This window comes from Trichosurus vulpecula, chromosome 1 (assembly GCF_011100635.1).
Source record: "Trichosurus vulpecula isolate mTriVul1 chromosome 1, mTriVul1.pri, whole genome shotgun sequence".
Classification (NCBI taxonomy): Eukaryota; Metazoa; Chordata; class Mammalia; order Diprotodontia; family Phalangeridae; genus Trichosurus; species Trichosurus vulpecula.
Genome location: NC_050573.1, coordinates 501,304,815 through 501,322,517, shown reverse-complemented (window position 1 = coordinate 501,322,517; position 17,703 = coordinate 501,304,815). Strand labels below are relative to the sequence as shown.

The 17,703-nt window shown below is 39.7% G+C and overlaps 1 protein-coding gene and 1 long non-coding RNA gene across 2 annotated transcripts in view; one reads left to right on the top strand and one right to left on the bottom strand.

Moving 5' to 3' along the window:
* The window catches only part of COMMD10 (COMM domain containing 10), a 238,957-nt gene extending 223,761 nt beyond the window's left edge, over positions 1 to 15,196 (bottom strand). The window contains exons 1-3 of the mRNA XM_036742848.1: positions 15,115 to 15,196; positions 12,422 to 12,512; positions 7,895 to 8,005 (exon numbers count right to left, since the gene is read on the bottom strand). Of these exons, the coding sequence (XP_036598743.1) occupies positions 7,895 to 8,005; positions 12,422 to 12,512; positions 15,115 to 15,161 (249 nt within the window). The 5' untranslated portion in view covers positions 15,162 to 15,196. The remainder of the gene's footprint in view (positions 1 to 7,894; positions 8,006 to 12,421; positions 12,513 to 15,114) is intronic.
* Positions 15,197 to 15,417: 221 nt separating this feature from the next.
* Positions 15,418 to 17,703, top strand: part of LOC118833051 — a 20,003-nt gene continuing 17,717 nt past the window's right edge. Inside the window, exon 1 of the long non-coding RNA XR_005009269.1 lies at positions 15,418 to 15,491. This is a non-coding gene — a long non-coding RNA (uncharacterized LOC118833051). The remainder of the gene's footprint in view (positions 15,492 to 17,703) is intronic.

Here is a 17,703-nt window from a genome sequence, read left to right as displayed (position 1 = left end):
CCAAGTACTAAGCAGTAAATCAAAACATTAGCTAAATCACGATGACATACGTAATGACACTCTATTGATCCTCCTCCCTTTGTCTCATTCCTACAATTACCACAGGGCTTTTCTGGGGTTTTTGCAGAGATCAATCCATTATTGAGACTGTTTCTTCTGGCAGCCACCTCAGACTAGCCCCTAATATAAGTAACCCAATTGATTAAATTATTTTCTATAATCAACCCAGAGCTTCCACCCTCTTTCTTAGGTACCAAATTAGTTCCTCTGTTTGGGGATGCCATGAATATCCTAGTACGCAGGGATATCAAACCTTACAATTGGCATAGTCAGCAGGATACTGAAGAAATGTCCAAGGGTATAGGGGGATGGGAGGAATCCCTGGATGGCCTGTGAATTCCACATGAGGTGGAGTGGCCCAGGTGTTGGACACCTATGTGAGTGCAAGGATGCCTCCAAAATGCCAAAAGGTCTCGAGACCCTCCTGGTGGAACTATGTTCCCTCAGGTTGGGTAAGGAAGGGAAACAGGTAGCAGCTGATGTGGATGGCCCTTTCTCATAGTGTTGAGGGAAGCCACTACCAAGGTCCTAGACCCAGAAGCTCAGATTAGGAGACTGCAGAAGGAAGCACAGTTAGAACAAGACATGGGGAAAGCCACTGCTCCCGGTGCCCGGGGATTTAGCTGATAAGATAGAGAAGAAAGAGAAGTATGTAGAAACACTGGCTTGCCAGTTAGCCAGGCTGGAGGGAGTTAAGCATGCAGATAAGAAGGCAATAAGGTGGGGGACCCCTGGGAAGACAACAATACAGGAGAAGATTCAGAGGATGGTATAGAGAAAAGAGAGTCTCTTTCTCTTTTTCTCCCTCCCTCCCTGGCTGACTACAGTGGCCAGGGTGGGTAGGTGGATGGGAGAGAGAAAAAAAAAAGAAAATATACTCAGTGAAGTGAAAATTATTTGAGATATGATTGGTAGAAGAAAGTAAGAGAAGTGTCAGATCAGGAAAAAAAAAAAACTTTGCTGGTAAATCTCTCTGTCTTATTCTCTTCCTCTGCATTCCTGAACTATAGCCAGGTTCTAAAGTGTAGAAGGACAGATGAGGAAAAAAAAAAGGGGGGGGGGGAATCTTTTCCCCTCAGACTATATAGTGGTTGGAATGTTTTCATAAATATGTGGAAAATAAAAGCTAGCAAGTAATTTGGTTAATATTCTTTAGAATTTGTTTTAAGGGAATGAAGAGCATATCTTACCTGACCCCAACTCCCAGAATGACAGATTTATTAAGAGACAAAGATCATCTTATTGATTATAGAGAGGTTTGGAGGCTATGTCAGTGAAAGTTTCAAGATGAAAAAAGGCTACACTTTGGAACAGAACTGGCACTTAACCCTTTCCTGATTCACAAAAAGAGAAAAGGTTTGTGTGAATCGGGAAACAACCAAGAAGAAATTTAGTTTGATTGGAACATCTACTTAGAATTTAGGGAGTCTTACAAACTAAAGTTAAGTACTGGTCAATTTTAAAATAACTTTTTAAATTGGTATGTGTGTTAAAATTGGAAACGACTATAAATTATATCAAACTCCTATTCATTTTAAGAAATCATAGGAAGTTATGAGTGAATTCATAAGCTATGGGTTCCTTCTGAGATTGAGGAATCCAGATTTGAACTAAATTAAAACATACTTTCAAGTGTGATAATTGAAGTAGATTAAACCCTAATATCAGACTGCCACGTTTATAGTTTTTGGCAGTGGATTGGCTGGAAATGGTGGACCCCATAATATGAAATGTTTGGAATAAATACCATTTGTGTAAAATATAATACTATAATAGTAAAATCATAACCCCAGACTCTGTGAAATACCATTTGGAAGATAGATCCAGGTGTAATTGAATTCATTCTGGTCACATTTTAAGTGAAATATGTCTCTCCTAGTTTGGTGCTTAAGAGAAGTCAGAATTTATTATATTATTTGGTATTAAGACAAACTGGGAAAATGCATGGATCTGAAATTTGATAATTGGGTGACCTTAAGCAAATTATCTTAGTTTATTTCACATGACAGTAAAGTGCCTAACACATAGGGCATAGGGCAAACACTATAAATGTTAACTGATACTATTAGTCTCTTAATTAGGTATAATTGCTTCATACTTGATAATTTTATATGGGATTTTAGATGCAATCAGTATACAATGCCAATGGTGATGAGATGCCTGATTTTCTGTATAAGGCAATTTGGAAATACATTCAACAGGACTAGAGTCACCTGATCAGCAATGGGTTTGTTTCAAGTTTCAAATACATAATATTGTGCAAACTGATAAACTTTTGTATCAGAACAACTTTTTATAACTTGGATATTATTAGAGTATGAATTGAAAGAAACTAAAATGTAGTAGGAAAGTTGTGTAAAACCATTTATGTTATCAACCTGCTAACCCTGTTTTATAATGTTTTATAAATGCATTTTAGGGAACTGGATATTTCCACCTTTGTCTGTACTTAAGAGGAAGTTATATCTACAACTATTTGGCTATCACTTATGAAAGTGCAAGAGTATTAACTAAGTTATTTGGGGTTATCGGCATAATGTTAAAACCTAAAATTGGCCGTTGATTACTGTGTGTGGAAAGAGGGGAAGAAGTGAAAGCTCTATCTGTACTGGATCTGTTTATTCAGAGCAGTCTGCCTTGTGGTATTAGGGTATGCAGCAGGGTTATTCCATTCTACCTTGCATGAGGTGGTGTATCAAAGACCACAGCCCACAGCACCCAGGGTAGATGGATGGGCAGACAGGGGCAACAGGATCAGCGTCTTGTCTGGAGTCCTTGTTGATTTCCCTTATTTTGTAAACTTACCAGGTTCCTAGAAACATTCTGTGTGGGAAAGGTTTTAAGCCCTGGGAAAAGAGCTTGTTTGGGTTGTGGAATTCCTAAACAATGAACTTGGCTTACAAGTTTATGTACAGGATATGCAAGTTTATGTATAATATAGAATTGATTTCTAGTGATTGGTCTTTACACCAGGGCAAATTTAAACTTGAGAAGAAAAGAAGAACAAATGAAGAACATTAAGTGAAATCTCTTCCATATGCTTCAGTCCTGATAAACTTTTATTGCTCATTGCAACTCCATGAGAGGAAAAATAACTATATCCAACCCTAAGCTGTGATTGGTAAAACTTACCATTTGAGGTAAAAGCTCTTGGGACTGTAACTGATTTTGTTTTAAGATTTGAATTCAGGTATAGATGGATCATTAAGTCAGTAATCCACTATTTGAGAGAAATGCCACAAGCTACTCAGAGGGAATGTGATCCTGAACTGTTACAGGTAGAGGTTTCTATCTAGGAGAAAGCTGAGAGGATGACCTTTGGCTTAGCCTAAGGTAGGATCCTTCTGGTTCAGTTTTGCCACTGCGTTCCTTTTGAACAGGAATTTTTCCCACCTGGCTATTCATGTCTAGCTATAAGGTAGAATTGTTACTGCAAGGTTGGTTGTCAACTCTTACTCTTACCTAAAGACAAACTGACTTTATCCAGCCATATACGTGTTGAGTCATTAAGGACCAGTTTGAGGCTGTTATAAGTCATGTCCCTGCTTTTTCCTTTTAGAGCAAATTTCTATAATTTCAGCAAGTGGTCAATAGAAGACATGCGCACAACGCAAGTATGTGAGATCTTGCTGTTTTCAATCTGAACATGTAGTCATTCTATATCCTAAACAACTTAGTAAATGACTATCTGGCCTAGTCATCTGCCTGCTACTACATACATATATGTGTATAGGTATGTATATGTATGTGTATGTATTTCTGTATGAAATGTTTAAATGTTTCAAAACAATGTAAGAATAATTAGGTATTGATATAACTGTTTATAGGACCTAGATGTTATTCTATTAATTATTGAAAATAAATTGTAAACATCTTCAGTTTGGTTTGGGGAAGAGAATTTTAGTGTAGTCAGTATCTTAGAGGATGTAACTCATGGAATATTTTCTGTTACATTAATGGAAAAGTCAATTTCATTCAAGTTTATAATGAATGTGGAAATAACACATTTGTACTATATATTCTGTGGTACAACCATGTTTTATTATAGTCAACTTATTTGATATGCAGTTTTGGAATTAATTACTTAAGTATCCTCCCAAGTCTTTTATTATAATTGGAGTAAAGTCAGCCTCTTATAAGTAAATTCATTTGGATAACCATTGAACTTAGGGGTGGAAAGCCTCTACCTGGAAGAGTGTTGTTACTTATGTTTTCATGAATCCTCAGTAGCATCCCATCCTCCTAAAGGAACTGGATTCAGAGTGGAAAATTTTGAGAAAGCAACAAGATCAGACAATCCTATATGTCAGATGTAAATGACTGTAACGGAACATGTAAAGACTTAAATTTTCTGAAGTTTAAAGTGAACTATGGGTTCCTAGTTTGATGTTCTCTTTTTAGCTCTATTATTGATCGGATCAGAACCATAAAGGTTCCAGCTGATTTTTACAACATGAACTAGTTAGCAGAGAAGTAAAATTTGAGAGGCTATACTAACTTGTATTGAGATACATTTTCTAAAAGATTTTAGCAGGAACATCTGAGCAGTCTCTATAAGTAACTTAGAACCAGAAACAATTCTACTAAAGAGCTGCCCCTGAGGACAAGACATTTTCCAGACTATCCCAAGAAAAGATGTTCCAGAGACCAGACAACTACATGGGATGTCTGAATTCCAAGATGAAATTTGTTGATTAAATGGATATTTGTGAGTGGGTTGATGGCCTTTATTGTACTACTTTTTTGTTATTGTCTTTTGTTTGTTTCATTATATCTGAATACTGAGTTCACTCAGTTACCCTGATGCCATGTAAACTTCCACTGAAAACTAGTCCCCGGCTCTGGATATTTTTGTTATGGCTTGTGCTGTGATCGGTCAAGCTCATTGTCCTTACGTTAACTTGTCAGGAAAAATTATGACAAGTCTCCCCTTGGAAAGGGAAATTGAGAAAATCAAACTATTCTAATCTCATTTTGTAACTGATTCTATTCTCTATCACCCCCAATATGTTGTAAAATTGCCCAAGCCATGTTTATTTGTCTCTGAACCTAGTTCAAAAACTCAGGTGGCCTGTACTAAGTTCAGAAATTGAGCTCACCAAATGTCATTGATTCTTCTTTCACCACCCATAAATTGTAACAATTGTGGTCATTTTCTTATTGGTCACGTTGTTTTCCTACCTGTGCTTTTGTAGTTTATGCTTATGAATGGGGCTGTCCCTTCTGGCTATACCCAAAAAAGCCCTAAAAATGTCAGTATAGAGCCACCTCGGGGACCTTGTGGAAGATATTCAGAAAGAATGTATGGGCAGTTTTAAGGGGGGGAATGTGGGGTCCTGATTGGTGAAAGCCATAACAAGGCCACAGTGACCCGTATAAGACCATGTGTGCCTGGACATCTACCCAACAGCACTGGCCTTGACGCCCAGGGTTCTGAACTCAAGCCCAGTACTAAGGAGTAAATCAAAACATTAGCACAATGACATATGTAATGATAGTCTATTAATCCTCCTCCTTTGATTTCTATAATTACCACAGGGCTTTTCTGGGATCTTTGCAGGGATCAACTCATTATTGAGATTGTTTTGTCTCGCATGCACCTCAAACTGGCCCCTAATATAAGTAACCCAATTGATTAAACGATTATCTATAATTAATCTTGGAGCTTCCAGTCTTTTCTTTGGTATCAAATTAGCTCCTCTGTTTGGTGATGCCATGAATATCCCAGTGCACAGGGATATAAGACCTTACAACCAAGTACCTAGCCTGCAAAACTGAGTTTTTAATCCTTCAGAGGAAAAATGGACATTCAATGAAATAGAAGACTTCCAAGTATTCCTAATAAAAAGACCTGAGCTGAATAGAAAATTTGACTTTCAAATACAAAACTCAAGAGAAGCATAAAAAGGTAAACAGGAAAGAGAAATTATAAAGGTTTCAATAAGCTTGAACTGTTTACATTCCTACATGGGAAAATGATACTTGTAACTCCTAAAAACTTTCTCATTATTAAGGCAGTTAGTAGTATATAGACAGAGGGTACAGGTTTGAATTGAATATGATGGGATGATTATCTAAAACAATTACAGAGGAATGCACTGAGAGAAGGTGAAAGAGAGCAGTAGAATGAGGTAAATTACCTCACATAAAAGAGACACTAAAGAGCTTTAATAGTGGAGGGGAAGATAGGAGAGGTAGAGGGGGGCAAGATTGAACCTTTCTCTCATCGGTATTGGCTCAAAGAAGAAATAATATACACACTCAGTTGGGGATATAAATCTATCTTACCTCACAGGAAAGTAGGAAGTAAAGGAGATAAGAGGGGGAGAGAGGGGAGGTAATAGAAGGGAAGGCCATTTGAGGTAGGTAAAAGACAGAAACAAAACACTATGGAAGATGGAGAGGGTGAAAGGAGAGAAAGAATAGGATAAACAGAGGGGAAAATAGGATGGAGGGAAATACACAGTTAGTAATCATGATTGTGGAGAAAAAATTTGCAGCAGACTTCATTTCTCAAATATATAGAGAACTGAGTCAAATTTATAAAAATAAGAGTCTTTCCTCAATTGATACATTGTCAAAGGATATAAACAGGCAGTTTTCAAAGTAATCAAAGCTATCCATAATCCTACGAAAAAAATGCTCTAAATCACTAATGATTAAAGAAATGCAAATTAAAACATCTCTGAACTATCACACACACAAGCCCCCTCCCCCCCCTACCAAATTGACTAATATGACAGAAACGGAAAATGACAAATGTTCAAGGGGATATGAGGGAAAAAAATGAATGCACTGTTGGTGAATCTGTATAACCCTTCTGTGGGGCAATTTGAAACTATACCCAAAAGGCTATAAAACCATGCATACCCTTGGACCAAGCAATACCACTACTAGGTCTGTATCCAAAGAGATAAAAAACAAAAAGGAAAAGGACCTATATGTACAAAAATATTTATAGCAGCACTCTTTAAGACAGCAAAGAATTGGAAATTGAGGGGATGTCCATTAATTGGGTAATGGCTGAACAAATTGTATATGATTGTGATGAAATACTTATTATGCTATAAGAAATGATGAGCATGATGCTCTCAGAAAAACCTGGAAAGACTTACATGAACTGATGCAAAGTGAAACAAGCAGAACCAAAAGAACATAGTACACAGTGACAGCAATACTGCATGACAATCAACTGTGAATGCCTTAGCTACTCTCAGCAATACAATGATCAAAGACAATTTTGAAAGACTTATAAAAATGCTATCCATCTCCAGAGAAAGAACTGATGAAGTCTGAATGCATATCAAAACCTATGTTTTCTTTGTTTTCCTTGGGGGTTTTTTTGGTCTATGTTTTCTTTTAAAACATAGCTAATATGGAAATATGTTTTGCATGACTGCACATGTATAACCAGTATCAAATTGCTTGCTTTCTCAATGCAGGAGGTAGGAGGTGGGGGGAAGTTGAGGGGGAGAGAATTTGGAGCTAAAAATTTTAGAAAAACAAATGTTAAAAATTGTTTTTACATGTAATTAGGGAAAAAATATTAAATCACTGGGAAAAAAATAAACTGAAGCTTAGCTTACTATAGAAAAAGTAGACATTAGTAAAGGCTTGTGAGCTATAATTTCAAGTAGATTTGGACCCATAAAATACCTTGAGCCTGGAGTACCTAACCTAGGGGCTCCATATGTGAAAGGTAGGTACCTTAATTAACGTGGTAATTAAGCCTGTTCCTTACAAATGTAATTTCCAATAAAGATATTACATACATTTACCTTGCCTTAACAAACAAGTCATGTGTTTTATAAAAAATTTTGGACAATAAAAGTACCTGCTCCAAAATAAATGATATTGTTTCAAGAACCAAGTGAAGATCTTGTTTCTCTAGTGAAAATGCAGCTTGGAGTTTTTCTTCTTCCTCTTCACTGAAACTGTTCTCAGTCTGCAACATATATAACAACATATTAGCATTCAATCAAAAATTCAAGTCTCTAGCCTTCAAAAGATCTATCTACTTGATAGGAAAGCCTTTTAAAAAGAAGGTGCAAACTGGAAAGAAAACGTTATTCCACAGAGGCAGAGATCAACAAAAAAGAATACTTTGTAATCATAATCCTACTCTTATTTCCCATTGACAACACAAAGTCTGAAGTTCCACAAGGTGCAGCAGTACATAATACATCCTGACTAGTCTGGTTGGTACAGTGATGCTAAGGTAGCTAAGAACAACATGTGTGGGCTACTGCTTTTTTCTGGCCTTTTCAAAAGAATCCCATTAGTCTGAAGATATCACTCCCTAATAAAAAGGTCCCAAATTACAACAGTGAAAATACAATAAAAGTTTTATTCCTCATTTACGGATGAGGAAACTGAGACACAAAGATGTTTTATGACTTGCCCAGGAACATACAACTGAGTAAGGGATGGCTCTAAAACTTAGCTTCTAAAAATAACTTTTTTCACATATGCCAAGTCAATTTAAATCATGTTTAAAATATAAACAATAATTATGTTAAAACAGCAAATTAGAAATTCCACTCTCCAAGCTGTGCACAAGGATGTGTACTAAAGTAAAACTATCTGGGACAATTTCATTGCTTTAATTGAAGATATTTGGGGTCGGGGGAGTGGGGAGGAGTGAGGGAGGAAGGGAAAGAAGGACTGAAGGTCTTATCTCCTCTGTTATTCGCACAGAATTCAGTAAGCAAAAGCATTTCTGTCTAACAGTATTATGTGGCTCCACAAAAATGAAATTTCAAGGGACAGTTAATTCCATAGGAAAAGTGTTATAAATAGACAGTCAAATCTTATGGCAGAACTTTGTGACTTTACAGTAGTGTTTGGTCATAACATAACAGCATCAGTCCAAACAGCCTTATATGATCTATTTATATATTCTTAAAATAAAGTGTGGCCTGTTCTTCTTCCTCCTTCCACTCCAGAATAGTACCTCTGCCTTCATAACACACTGAGTCCTTTTTCTCTTTTTTGTCTCTCTTCATTCTTTTCTTAGTGATCTCATTTACTTCCAAAGCTTCAACAATAACCTCTATATAGCTGATTCACAAATCAGTACTTCCAGCCTCACTTCTGTTTCAGTTATAGACCCAAATTTCCAAATGCCTGCTGGAAATTTCCATCCTGGATATTCTCCTGGCACCTCAAGGTCAAACATGTCTAAAACCAAGCCCATCAACCTTCCAATTTTATCACCTTTCCCCAAAACCTACTCTTCTTCTTAAGTTACATTTCTATTGATCCTTCTCCAAATTGGCCACGTTCAAAAACGTCAGCTTTGATTCTTCCCTTTCCCTAATGCCTCACATCCAATCATATCTATGCTAGCACCACATTATTTTTCACATCTTATCCCTCCCTGATACTCGCTACTACCATTTCAGTTTGTCCCCTCATTACTTCTTACCTAAACTCTGACAATACCTGACTAAACTGTGTTCTGGTACCTGGTCTTTCCTCATTCTAATTCATCACACATCCCTGTGCCAGTACAACCTTCCAAAGTATGAACAAATAACTCTCCAAATGAAAAAAAAAACTTTAATGGTTTCCCCACTGCCCTCTAAAAAGTTCCAACTCCTTAGCCTGGCATTCAACATTTTTCACAACCTGATTCCAGTCTCTTTTCACAACTTTATCTCACATGCCTTCACATACTATACCTTCAAATTTAAACTGCTCTGTAGGTAACAAACTTACTTTTATCTTAAACCTTTTCCTTTCCAATTCCTCCTATCTTCTGGCTCTTACTGAGACCTGGATCCCTCCTATCTGAGAGGGGGAAGGAGGGGGAGGAAATGTAGGTAAAGCTTCCATGGCAATCCTTTCCAGCACTGGTTGCTTTCATACCCCAACTCACTGGCTAAAATGGGGGAGCTGGAATTCTCCTTGTTCACCACTATCATTTCCAGGTTCTCCCTCTACCTGCATCATTTCAATAACCTCCCCTCCTTTGAGGTTCACTCAATACACATTTACTACTCAATCAAGATTCTGGCAGTTGTTATCTACAGACCTCCACAACCCTATCCTTCTTTCCTTAATGAGTTCAGTACCTAATTCACAGTCTTTCTCTCTTCTCAAACTCTTCCTTTCACACTAGAGGACTTTAACATATATACCAATGCTTCCTCACTCTTACCTTTAAATACTTCAACTTGCTCATTTTCCATGAGCTACTCCCCCGCTTACCTCCTATACACAGAAATAATCATACCCCTGATCTTGTCAATACCCAAAAATGTTCCATGTTGATAAACTTTGAAATTCCCCTATCTGATCACAATCTGTTGTCACCTCACCTCTCCCTCTGCCTTACATCTCCTAACCCTGTCCTTCATCTTCCCGGCAAACTCCTATCCCTCAACCCTCTCAATTCTTTCCCAGGCCTTCATCCCTGCATTGGCTACTCTCCTAGCTTCCCCATCTCAACATCTCTGTGAACAAGTTCAACTACACTGTTGTGTTTTCTTGAGTCCTTTGTCCCCTTGTCCTATCACAGATCTTGGCTTGCAAACCTCTTGGATGACTCCTACCATCTATTACTTTCACTCAAACTCACCTGATACTGAACAAAAGTGGAAAAAAATCAAAGCCATGCTGACTAGACCCAATACAAGTGTTATGTTACATAATCTCAACTAGGCCCTGATTGTAGCAAGGCAATCCTTTAATGGCTCCTAATCAATTCACTATCCCTCCCACACAGTAGCTTTCCCAAAGCTTTGCATCCCTCCTCCAACCTCTCCCAACCTCTCAGCTAAGAATCTTGCCTTTTTCACTGAAAAAAAAAGAGGCCATCTGACAAGACTTCCCCTCCTCCTCATCTCACATCACTCAGATGCCTTCTACCACTAACTCCTCCTTCATTTCTCTTTCACACAAAAAGGTAGCCCTTCCCTTTGCTAAGCAAGCCCCTCTACATCACAAGATCCCATTCCATCTAATCTCCAAAAGATTGTCCTCTCTATCATCCCATTCTCTCACTAATCTTCAATCTCTCCCTGTCTACTGTCTATTTCCCATATCTCCTCCATCCTCAAAAACCTCCCACTTAACCTGTCTACCCTCAATAGCTATCATCTCAAATTTCTCCTCTCTTTGGCTGCTAAACATTTTGGGAAGGCTGTCTACTATCTGTACCTCCATTTCCTTTCCTCTCTCTCTTCATCACTCTTTCCAGTCTGGCTTCCAACCTGATCATTCAACTGAAACAGCTCTCTCTAGTTACTAGTGATCTCTTATTGCCAAATCTAATGGTCTTTTCTTAATCTTCATCTTTCCTGAGTTCTCTGGATTCTCTGCCACTGTCAATGACCCTCTTCTCCTTAATATCAATTATGGAATGGCTGAGCAAGTTGTGGTATATGATCATGATGGAATACTATTGTGCTATAAGAAATGATTAAGGAGATGGTTTCAGAAAAACCTGGGAAGACTTAAATAAACTGAAGCAAAGTGAATTGAGTAGAACCAGGAAAAGAATCTATACAGTGACAGCAATATTGTAAAATTAATCAACTGTGAAAGACTTAGTAATTCCTCTGATCAATGCAATAATCTACCACAACTCCAAATGACTCATGATATAAAATGCTATTCACCTCCAGATAGAAAACTGGTGATCTCAGAAGACAAACTGAAGCATATTTTTTCCTCTCTTTATTTTCCTTGCCTTTTTTTTTAAATGGCTAATTTCAAAATATTTTGTATGACTCCATATGTATAAGAGGTATCATATTTTCAGTTCCAAGTTCTCCTTTCTGCACGAGTCACCCATTGAGAAGCAGGGGGAGAGGTTGCAGAAAGAAGAACTTGGAACTGAAAATTGAATTAAATATTAATTAAATAATATTAAATAATAAACTAAATGAAATGAAAATAATATTAAAAATTTAAAAAAATAAAATTCACAGGCTCCACATTAAGAAAAAAAATTATAGGATAGAAAAATCCTAAGCCTGTTTGTAAAAAGATAAAAAAAAACAGCATGTATATGATTGTGCTTGCAAATCATAAAGGGTTAGATAATAATGGTTTACATTAATTAGTAATATTTTTACTATTAAGACAAAGTAAATCTATTGCAGAAATCACTGAAGTCCTAAACTCCAATCTCTATTTATGCCACCCACTTCAACAATTTCACCCTTGGAATTGAAGTAGAGAATAAGCAAAACCTATATGGGAATTTTAAATACTGCTTCCCATAAAAGATCTTGCTATTTTTACCTAGAGGAATGATATCACTATATTAAAAAAAATTCCCTGGATTTAAAATATAATCAAAAGTGCAGTGGAATGGAAATGTTACAAGTTAGCCAAAAGCAAATACACAAACCTTCAAGTGAAGTTTCTGAAGAATTCGGGTGAGCAATCGAGGAAATCTTCCAGTATCTACTGCGTTAACCAAAGACACTGCTTTTTTCATGCTACATATATTTAAAAACAAAAAGTTAATTTGTAAAAAAAATTTAAGGGGAAATATATTAGTTACAGTGCTCTATGACCTATTGTATAATTTCCAAATGTTCTAGGTACTCTAAAGATAGGTATTTAGCATTAGTATGCATTAGGACAATACTAAAGAAACATTCCAAAAATACTCCTACTTAAAGGCTTTCTGTGGAAAAGGCCTGTTGGATGAATTCCCTCTTCTCTCTGGACTACTTTTGCCCACACAATGGCATAAATTTATGGGTAGGAATCTAATAACAATGCAACACAAAGTGACTGACAGCAGTACAAAACTTTCTAATAAAAAGAGATTATAATGAATGCACAGAGAAGAGAACTAAAGAATAAAGTGTTGAAAAAAAACTATACAAAAAAAAATCATCCATTGTTACTAAGTATTCCCGTGCATTTCAAACCTACTTCAACTGTAATGATTTTGAAGTCATGCTGGGTAGAGAGACCAATATATGATGTCACTGTACAAGGAGATGGCAATAAAAAAAGGGGGGGTGGGGAGTGGGCAGCATGGAAAAAAGCCCAGTTCAGTCGTTGCCTCAAGATGCTTAGAGGACTCTCACTCTTATGACCAGGGGCTCTGGTTGGGGAACTCTCACTACACCTACTACAGGTCTTAGGCCCAGCACAGCTACTTTTTGGTCATCTCACTGCCATGCTTCCCTATACAACTCTAGCTGTATGTAGTCACCAGATAACAGATTTACAACACCAAGGGATTTTAGAAGTCATAGAGACCAGCCCCTTCATTTTACAGTCAAGGAAACTGAGGGCTTGAAAGGTTAAGTGACTTGCCCAGACAACCGGGTTCAAACAAGAACATTGGCTATTATCTAAGTCCAGCTCTCAGTGTACTGTCTTCCCCTATTACAGAGATTCTTATCCCTTTTGTGTGTTGTCATGGACCCATTTGGCAGTATGATGAAGCCTATAGACTCAGTATAATATTTACAATAAACATAACATATACTAAATATAATAATAATGTTATAATAAATATAACAAAGTAAAATACACAAAATTACAAAGGAAAACTTACATATTAAATTAGTTATCGCAATTATTTTTTTAAAAACAAGTTAACCGACCCCAAGTAAAGAACCCCCACCCTATTTAAATGTTAAGCTCCTTGAAGGCAGGGATTGTCTTGCTATATTGAATCCCTAGGGCTGATAATAATAACAATAATAGTTGCTAGCATTTAAATAATACTTTAAGGTTTGCAAAGTTCTTTACAAATGTAAACTCATTTTGTCCTGAACAGCAGAGCATTGGGCTGAATCTAGTAAAATGAGCTAAGCTGGTAAATAAATAGATAAAAGTGGCTAGCATTTATATAGTACCTATTATGTGCCAGGCACTGGGCTACAAATTTTACAAATGTTTTACAAATATTATTTCATTTGATCCTCACAACAAGCTTGTACGGTGAAGTACTATTACTACCCTCCTTTTACAGATGAAAGACACGGAAGGGTTAAGTGACTTGTCCTGGGTCACACAGCTAATAAGCGTCAAGCAAGATTCGAACTTAGGTGTTCAGACTCCAAGTCTGGCATTTTATCCACTGCCTCACCGAGCTGGTCCCAAGCATAGCACCTGGCACATGGTAAGCGCTTCATAAGTGCTTTTTAATTTATTCATTCATTGAGGTAGAGGAGGTACAACAAGCTACCGAAAGTGTCAGGGATAAGAGATGAGGGTGAGAAGGTGGGAGTGGGAGGAGGTAAATAAGAACAGGGAGGCGAAGCCGAAGCCCCTGGCACTGGCGGCAAGTGCATGGGGGTGCCGAAGAGGGGCAAGCAGAAGAGATCTGCCCTCTCAGAGCACAATCTTGTCACCTCCTCCTGATTTAACAGACTGCAGCGCACGTCCTCCCCAGGCTCTTCCTTCCACTCCCCACAACAAGCCCAGCCGGAGGCAGCTGCCCTGCAGGCTGCCTCTGCCCTCTGCCCTCTCCCCCGTGCCCACTTCCTGCTTCCCACTCCCACTCCCCTGTGCCCACTGCCCGCTGCCTCTGCCCACTCCCCCGTGCCCGCTGCCTGCTCCCCTCTGCCCATTCCCCTGTCCACGCGGCCTGCTTCCCACTGCCCACTTCCCCATGTCCACTGCCCGCTGCCCCTGCCCTCTCCCCCGTGCCCACTTCCTGCTTCCCACTGCCCACTCCCCCGTGCCCGCTGCCTGCTTCTCACTCCCACTCCCACTCCCCTGTGCCCACTGCCCGCTGTCTCTGCCCACTCCCCCGTACCCGCTGCCTGCTCCCCTCTGCCCATTCCCCTGTCCACGCGGCCTGCTTTCCACTGCCCACTTCCCCATGTCCACTGCCCGCTGCCCCTGCCCTCTCCCTAGTGCGCGCTGCCCGCTCCGCTCTGCCCACTCCCCTGTCCACGCCTTCGTGCCTGCTGCCCGCTGGGGGGCGCTCCAGGAGACGGAGTGGAAAGCGGGAGAGCCCGCCCCCCGTAGGCCCCGGACTCTCTCCACCCTCACCACAACCGCTCTCTCCTCTTCAGCCCCTCTTGTTCTTCCAGCCCAGCTGGCAGAGCGCACCGGTACTCAGGCTACCTGGGAGTCTCGGGGAGAATCAGCTGGGTCCCCGCCGGAGAAGCCATCCTCTTCCACTCAGCCTCTTGGCCACCTCCTCCTGTCAGCTGCTTCTTGCCGGGCCAATGGAGAGCCAGAGACGGGACGCAGGCAGAGCCAATCCCCGCCTTCCGCCGGGGATCGGACCGCCAGGATTGGTCGGCCCTGTTCCGGGAGCTCTGCAAGGCGGGTCCGCTGCCTCCGCTTTGAGCAGCCGATTGGCTACTGCTCTCTTCCCCCCGCCTTTCCGACTTTGGGGTGAAGGGCCGGGGTCGCGTAAGTTATCTCTGGTCAAAAATCCATTACCTGGAGGCTGGGTAGTGAAATTCCCGGAATTCGGCCCGATCATTTTATCCCAGGTAGAGAGATAATGGGGCTAGGGCGGTCAGTCTTGGGGACTGTGAAGAGTATTGCTAATTATTGCTCAACCTCCACGCCTGAACCCAGCTCTGCGTGGGGCATGAGTCGTCAAGTCAGCGAGCATTTAACAAGCGCTGTGCTAAGCGAAGGGGACCCGAAAATAGTCAAAAGGCGTTCTCCGCCCTCAAGGAGATTACAGTCTAATGAGAAGACAACATGCAAGCAAACATAGACAAAACAAGATATATACAGGATAAATAGGAAATAAGTAAGAGGGAAGGCACCGGAATTAAGAGAAGTTGTGGACGGCTTCCTGTAGAAGGTGGGATTTAATTGAGATTTAAAGGGAGCCAGGGAGGTCAGTAGGCCCAGGGGAAGAGGAAGAGAATTCTAGGCATGGGGAGAAAATGCCGGAACAGCAAGGCGTCGTCGCTGGATCGAAGAGTACGCGTTGGGAAATAGGTATTAAGAAAATTGCAAAGATAGGAAGGAGGGTAGGTGATGAGTGCCAACGAGCATTTTGTATTTGCCCCTGCAGGCTATAGGAAGGCCCCGGAGTTTTGTTTTCAGTTTGGGGATTTTTTTTTGGGGGGGTGGTTGACATGATCTGATCTGCGCTTTAGGAAAATCACTTTAGTAGCTGCAAATGGAGAATGGATCGGAATGAGGAAAGACTTGCAATAGTCCAGGTGTGCTGTGATGGGGTCCTGCACCAGGGTAGCGGCAAGTCGGAGGAGAGAGAGGGGCGGTATATGAAAAGTGCTGCAAAGGTGAAATGGACAGGCCTTGGCAACAGATTGGTTATGGAGTATGAGAGATAGTAAGGAATCCAGGATGACTCCTAGGTTGTAAGCCTGGGGGACTGGGAGGATGGAGCTCTTCTCTACACTGAGGGAAGGTAGAGAGGGAAGAGCTCGGCTCGGGGGGGAAAGATAACTGGTTCTGTATTGGACATACTGAGTTAGGATATATACGGGACATTCAGTTCAAGATGTGCGAAAGGCAGTTGGAGATGAGATTGGAGGTCAACAGAGATGTCGGGGCAGGATGAGTAGATCTCTGAATCATCAGAATAAAGATGGGAATTAAATCCTTGGAAGCTTCAAGTGAAGTAGTATAGAGGGCCCAGGACAGAACCTTGAGGGACACATGTGTAGAAAGCATGAGCTGGAGGAGCCAACAAAGTAGACAGAGAAGACACAGTCAAAGAGGTAGGAAGAGAACCAGGAGCTGGTGTCTCAAAAGCCTAGAGAGAAGAGAGTATCAAAGAGGAGAGAGTGATCACCAATGTCAAAGGTTACAGAAAGATCAAAGAGAATGAGGATTGAGAAAAGGCCATTTAATTTGGCAACTAAGAGATCATTAGTAACTTTGGAGAGAGCGATTTTGGTAGAATGATGATGTTGAAACCAAATTATTAGGGTAAGTTAAAACAGAGAAACGTCAAGAAGTAGTCCAATAATTCTGCCCCAAAAGTTCTGTAGTTAAACTGAGCCTCTCCTAAGAACCAGCAATACTATTAGGTATATACCTCAAGGAGGTTAAAAAAAGACTCACATACAAAAATATTTACAACAGAGCTTTTTCGTTGTAGCAATTAACAAAGCAATGAACAAAGTGGGTTATAAATTTGGGAATGGTTGAGCAAATTCTGGTAGATTAATTGAATTATGATGTCATAAAAATTATGAATATAACACATTCAGAAGAACAGGCTTATATGAGCTGATGCAGAATGGAGTGATAAGAACCAAAAGTATAATTTCTACAGTTGCCAGAGCATTGTAATAAAAAAAAAACAGCTTTGAAAGACATCAGAACTCTGATCAATGCATTGACCAATTCTGACTACAGAAAACTGATGGATACTTCCCATCTCTTGGCAGCAATATGATAGCCTGGAATTACAGAATGAGACCTGCATTTTCAGATAGCTCCAATGTGTTGATTTTTTATTTTTTTATTTGACTACACTTATTGCAAGGGAGGGCAGGGAAAAGGAAGAGCTAAGTAGTAACAAAATGTACAAAAGAAGAAAAGCTTCAGTGAGACATTTTTTAAAATACACAAAAGAGAGCAGAAGAAAGTTCAGAAGAGGACCCAAACAAGCAGGGCAGTTGTTAACTACCAGATTAAATTTAAGATAGGGATAAGGACTGGACCTGTGATTTCATTATTATAAGGAATGCCAAAGAAATTCCCTCCAACAAT